Source organism: Rhinolophus ferrumequinum, chromosome 18 (genome assembly GCF_004115265.2).
Source record: "Rhinolophus ferrumequinum isolate MPI-CBG mRhiFer1 chromosome 18, mRhiFer1_v1.p, whole genome shotgun sequence".
Lineage (NCBI taxonomy): Eukaryota > Metazoa > Chordata > Mammalia > Chiroptera > Rhinolophidae > Rhinolophus > Rhinolophus ferrumequinum.
This window is the reverse complement of record NC_046301.1, coordinates 6,546,637-6,553,291: the sequence shown is the minus strand read 5'-3', so window position 1 is coordinate 6,553,291 and position 6,655 is coordinate 6,546,637. Positions and strand designations below refer to the sequence as shown.

Genomic DNA, 6,655 nt, shown 5'->3' with positions numbered 1-6,655 from the left:
CGGGGTGGGTGGGAGCAGCCACTCGCGTGAGCTCGGGGACGCGAGAACGCAGCCTCCGCCCCCTCCTACCCCCCCACCCGGAGAAAGGAGGGGCCCCAAGGCCGCCTGCAGAAAGGTCTCCCCGCAGAGCGAGCAGCGGGTCCCAAGCAAGGGCACACGCCCAGGCACGGGCGCTGCCTGCCCGCGCCGTGGGGGAGGGCCGGGAAGGGGGCGGAGCCGGCAGCAAAGAAAGCCCGCCGTCCTGGCGGGGGCGGGGCCTGGGTAAGCGGGCGGGGCCGCGAGTGGGGCGGGGCTGCGGAGTGGGGCGGGGCGGAGCCGGCTGGTCCCAGGCTGCCTGAGACAGTCACTGCCCAGGCGGCGGCGGCGGCGGCGGCAGTTGGCCCGTGGGGGTTGGGAGGAGCACGACCCAGGCTGCTGGGGCAGCTGGAACTGGCAGTTGCCAGGAGCCCAGCGGAGGATCTGGAGCTGGGATCGCGCCCTAGGCCGGGAGGAGGAGGCGACTGCAACTGGAGTCCCCGCAGCGCTGGCGACGGTGGCGTCCCAGTGAAGCAAGTGTCTGAGGCTGTGAGTCCGCGGCAGCCACCGCGGCGATTGGGGCTGAGGTAACCGAGGGGCGGCGGTGGTGGAAGCTCGGGGGCTGCGGCCGTTGCGCGGACCTGACCCACGCACAAACCCTTCCCAGGCTCGGAGCCCAGACCCCACTTCTCAGCTTGCTCCGCCGAGGCCCGGGCGGGGGCGGATGAGGCGCGTGGGCTGGGGGCGCAGAGCCGGACACTGATCCGGAGGCGACCCCTCAGCAGGGATTGGCAAGGACGTCGGGCACCCCTCCCCCTTCCGAAGACACACCCCAGTCTCGGGGCGGGGCGGGGTGTCGAGGGGTTCGCAGCCTCTGCTGGGGAAGACCTCGGTGTGGAGGCTGCACCTCCGTCCGTGGCCTCTCCGAGGTGGCCCCCCTGTGGCTCCTTGGGGCTGCACAAACGGAGGTGGTTCTGTGGCTGGGAATCCCGGAGTTCCTTTTGTCTATCAGCTGAAACCAGAGGCCGGAACTGAGGCAAACACCCTCCAGCGCTGAAGCACTGGACTCCTTATCCCTTTTCTGCCTCGGAAGGAATTCTCCCCGGCAGCCTTTTCTCAGTCCACAGTAGTAGATTGCACTCCTCACCTTTATCTTCTGAGTAGAGCAAGACAGGATTCGCGTGGTACTTGTGATTGGAGTTATCATTCGTCGAGATCATTCCCCTTCCCCTCTTTTGGTTTTAACCCATTGCCATCCAGTCTCTCCCCCTGGTAAACATCCCCTAGGTTTTGCGAACTGTCAACAAAGAAGTGTGGCCAGTTGAGGAAACACGGTCTTGACTGGCTGGACTGTGCGAGTGAATTAGAGCTCCCTTAGCTGACGCTATTCTACCTCCCAAGCTAGTGGAAAGACCTGTTTGGCTTGACTCAAGGATGTCACTGTATGTGCACCTAGTCTTTTCACCCCTTCAACAGTTAGGATGTTAAAATCTAGGGTAACTTGATTAAAACGTAGCTGTTTGGGAAGTATAACTATAGAGGAGGAAAACACAGAAAGGAAAATGTAATCATGATTTTGGGGTAATTGTCCAACTTTTTGAAAGTGCCAAAGATGAAGTATATGGATTTTTGAGATTAACTGGTATATTGTATCCTTTGATGAGTAAGCTTTTAACCTACGGTATTTTGCACTAAGGTATTTTTGTTCGATTTTAGTTACTTGGGAAAATTGTTGATTACCGGGACATCTTGCAAAGAAAAACCTGTGAACAGGTTCATTAAGAATCTAGCTTCTGAAAAATGCATTGTATGAATGCTTTGAATTAAGAAGTGTTGACAGTGGTCTGTCATTTCTGCCACCTGAAACAGTTCCCTCCCTGGCAGTTGCCAGTATGCCTGAAACTGGCAGGGTCTAGTAGTTTGAGTGGCTGACCTTCAACCTACCTACTGTATAAATGTAATCTCTTTGATGGCATTTAGAATAATGGACACCTTTTCTGCATCTGATTTTCAGATACTGAATCAACACTTGGAATCTGGAGAAGCATTTTGTACAAATTGAAAAACTGGGCTTTCTTTTTAGTTTTCCAGATGTATTATCTCATCTGCATACTTGAAACATCAACAATCACATAAACTCGGGTTGTAACCATGGAGTTATGTGACCCATCAAGATACAGGAAAAGTATTACTGAGCTTTGGTACCAGGCAATTTTCTACCAGTTCAACAATTAAACTAATAATACATTCTCTGCTGATCATCAAGAATAAAGAGTCAAATAAAGTCATGCACATTCTACTGACAAAGGGACTCTGCGGCTGTTGAATTTTACTATAACTAGTTACTCTGTCATTCAAATGCAAGTTACGTCCTAATGGATGTAAAGACCTGTGTTGATGTATCCCGGATTCTAGCAAATGTTGAAGATAACAAGCCTATCATGACTAATCCTTGGGAAGAGAAAGTCTGCAAAATGGCTCAAACAAGTTTACTGCAGGGGAAGCAGTTTTACTGTAGGGAGTGGGTTTTCCACAAGCTTCAGCATTGCCTCCAGGAGAAAACTAACTGCTGCAATAGTGCTGTCAGCACACCACCCCTTTTAATGAACTCTGGGAATAATGCTAGTGTTGTCTCTGGTAAAGGAGCTGCCTGGGGTGTGTTGTTGGTAGGAGGGCCTGGCAGTGGCAAGACAGCCCTGTGTACAGAGCTCTTGTGGCCAAGTTCACCTACAAGCTTGCAGAGAGGTTTACATCGCCAGGCTCTGGCCTTTCATTTCTGCAAAGCCCAGGACTCTGATACTTTGTGTGTTGGAGGGTTTATCAGAGGTCTCGTTGCCCAGATATGCCACAGTGGACTACTCCAAGGATATGAGGACAAGCTAAGGGATCCAGCAATCCAAAGCCTCTTACAGCCTGGGGAATGTGAGAGGAACCCAGCTGAAGCGTTTAAAAGGTAACGATAAGAATGTATGGTGTTCCAGTTTCCATGCAAAAGATTACGTTTTTTTTAGTTTTGTTTTTCAACTTTGTGGGTTACCTGTATATACTACTGCTGTAAAGTTGGCGATAATCTGTGGTTGTGAGTGAACCTGTTTATTTGAATACTGAAGGAACAAAATTTAAGCTTTGTAGTGTACAGGATATGGGTTAAAAGTATGTCTTTTACTTCTTTAATAACAACTTGAAGCACAGCAAAAACAAATTATTTTTCAAATTTATGCCAATTAATTACATACTTTTCTAATATTACCTATAATCGGTAAGGGATATTTGTTCTTATGGTAGAGAGGAACATTAGCTCTCTGGAAACTGAGCTGCATTTTCAGAAAGGGCGAACTATACATGGTTCCGAAATGAGAGGAACTCTCAGCATAAAATCTACTATCTTTTTTGTTTTTACTATTATAATTTCTTTAGATAAGTTCTCTTTGAAAGAGACCACTGGCCATTGAAAATGTAAGGAAAATCTGCTAATGTGTTTTGGGATTTATTCCCCTATCAAATAAATGAAAATTTGAGTGATGTTTTGAAATATAGGATATTTATAAAATAATGAAAATTGGGCATCATTTTAATACTTTTAATGGGTGATACAAAAAAAGATTTTCCTAACCTCCATTAAGCATTTTTCCATGGTAAATGGATTGGTCTAAGAAGTGATTAAGTTGCTTTTCAGAGTGGTTCCAGATTCAAAATGTATTAAAACAAAAAGCATGATTCCTTGAAAATAATTTTTTGCATATCACCCCTCTGCCCATTGTAAGAGGAAGAGGCAAACTGTTATTTTCTGCTGGCCTCTAACTGCTGCTTTAATTAATCAGCCTGCCATATACTTTTTCCCTCTATACAATAAGTACTTCTTAGCTGGCAGGAGTTTGTTTCCTAAAGATGCAGGTGTAATCTGCACTGAAGGTGTGTGTATGTGTATGTGTGTATGTGTTTGTGTGTTTGTGTGTGTGTGTGTGTGTGTATCTGTCTCTATGAGTGTTTCTAGGAATCATTTAACAGGATTTGAATTGCTATGAAGAGTTGTTTGTTCTTATGATGTCCTCATATACAATGGTATGAACCATTGTCCTCATATACAATGGTATGAACTTTGATGTGATATTGAAAATATTAATATTAGCAAGTACTTTGTGTCAGTCACTGTTCTGAGTTCTTTACCTATATTAAATCATTTAATCTACATAACAATCCTTTGAAGGAGGTACTGTTATTAGTCCCATTTTATAGATGAGGAAATTGAGGCACAGACAGCCTAAGTAACTTGTCCAAGGTTACATGCTAGTAAGTGGCAGAGCTGGGATTTGAAATACATGTGTACGTATACAGGTTTGTAATCATTGAAATTCTTTGGAGGACTTGAAGGGAAGAAGCGTACTTTAGAAGTTCTTGGAAGGCTGGGGTGGTGGAGTGGGGATGTGGTGTCACAGTTGTGGTTTGAGTGTGCTTTTCATATGACCCATATATGTGATGAGTGGTGGTCTGGAATGATCATTATGAATAGTGGTATAGAATTCAAACATGGGAGGGGTTTATTAAAGTCAGCCAAAGGGATATGTCTTTGAGAGGTGTGAGAGTCTTGCAGATGTTTTCATGTGTAAGTGTCACCCAATAAAACTCAGGGCAAATCTATATTATTGTCTTTTGCTGTTGTTAGCCATCAAAATCTGGGTTAAAATGATTGTATCATTCCTACATCGGTGAGGAAATCTGCTAGGCAATACCAGTGGCACAAACATGAGATGTCAGGTTTGAAAGACAGTGTTCAACATGGAATCGCTGTGTATGAAATCAGTCATGCAGTCTTTAATATAAAACTTGACTTTTTAAAGAGATTTCAAGTCTCTCTGCATCAACAACTCTTCCTCTTGACTTTCTGCTTTTTCTGAATATACTATCACTAGTTGAAGAGTTCAATTTTCATTTCTTTTAAGTCATTTCAGAAGGGATTTGGAAGTATTGACCCTTTAGAAAATTAGTTACAAAGAGCTTAGTCTAACTAGTTAAACTTAGTCTAACGAAATTATGTAATATTATAATTTATTTTATTAGAATTCATATGTAAATTTCAAATATTTTTAAATATTTAAAATCACGTCTGATAACTGTATATTTTTGATGTATTCTGGTCCTGAGTAGATCTTTCTCTATAGTATCATAGATTTTTCTGAAAAAGATCCTTTTACTCAGATGGTTCTCTTATTATATTTTTCCTGTGTGAATTTTAGTTATTAACTCATTGAAAGGAAATACGCAACTTGAGCTGTGTGTAAAAACCACACTGATACTTATTTTCTGATTGACAGAAGAGCTAATCACTCTGTATTCCCAATCTAAACTTTGTAGAGAAAACTGTCTTTCTGCTTGGACCTTTGTGGTGTTCTTACTTAATCGCCTACAGAATATTTCAAAAGCCTGGGTCACTTTTTTTCTTTATCATTAAAGTAATTAATCATTAAAAAATTAGATGATTTTGATATTGGATCAATTGTTTCTGATAATTCGTTAGATATACACTTCCTCTGTGACTATGAAGCTGTAATATAACCATGGTCATATATAAACCTGAACACAATTTAAAATTAAAAAGAAATGTTTTTGCAGCCTGTGGCATTAGATGATCTAGATCTCTAAGTTTGGACAGATAGTTGAGTTTTATTGTTGGTTCTATTAGTGACCAGCTTGTTAAATATGTCCCTTTGAGAATTTTAATCAGACTGTAATTTTTCAGGCAGGACAGATGTGATTTAACAGGTGGACCATGAGCAGAAGATGATTGTTTTCAAAGAACTAATATTTTGAGGGAGACAGAGATCAAGTAGATAATAATAACAGAAGGATCAAGGCACTTAAGCTAGGGGATGAGGGAGGGGAGTTGTTTTGGGTCTTGTGACTGGTTGAGAAGCACAACTAAAGATGATTATTTCATTCCACCCCAAACTTCTTTCTGAACCTTACTATCATGGCTCTTGAAACCTTTGCATGTGGAACTGGGAAATACACACTTGTGTTCCTGGTAGATATCATTCCTAACTTTTATTTCTGTTTAACAATCTGCAAGACCAGGTGTGAGTTTTCTATATATGATGTCAGTTTTCCCCATGTTGAGTAAAAAGATTCTGTTCTATTTAATGTTGATAGTTCATTAAACATCTTCTGGGGCACCACAAATTAAGTGTAAATGGAATAAAATTTTGATGAAGAATTAAGGATGAAAGATTCTAAACTTTTAGAATTTAACAAAAAGTTGTATTAATGGTGAAAGGTAACAGTGGCTCGTTAGGTTTGGAAAGTGAATGTCCAAACTCTGACATTTGATTATTATGTTAAATAGGAATCTGAATGGTCGTATCTTCTATTTAGCTCCTTCTCCTTGAACATTTATAGTTCTTCACTTGTATCTCTTTAGATTTTTTGCTTCTTTTGTAGTGATGCATATATCTCCTGTTATCTCTGCTATTAGGTAAATACTTATTAAGTAAATACTGATTTTTCTGCCCTTAAAAATATGTTTCTTCATGACATGATTCTTGATTAATTTTTTGTATTAATCATTGTGCCTTGAACAGCACTTTTCATATAGTAAGTGCTTAATGATTACATTTGAATAACTGAATAATGCTACTTATCTGTC

The 6,655-nt window shown here is 42.1% G+C and overlaps 1 protein-coding gene across 1 annotated transcript in view; it reads left to right on the top strand.

Annotated features, from left to right (window-relative positions):
• The first annotated feature begins 350 nt into the window (after nt 1-350).
• ANKRD50 (ankyrin repeat domain containing 50) overlaps nt 351-6,655 on the top strand; it is a 36,709-nt gene continuing 30,404 nt past the window's right edge. The window contains exons 1-2 of the mRNA XM_033134830.1: nt 351-602; nt 2,030-2,968. Of these exons, the coding sequence (XP_032990721.1) occupies nt 2,391-2,968 (578 nt within the window). The 5' untranslated portion in view covers nt 351-602; nt 2,030-2,390. The remainder of the gene's footprint in view (nt 603-2,029; nt 2,969-6,655) is intronic.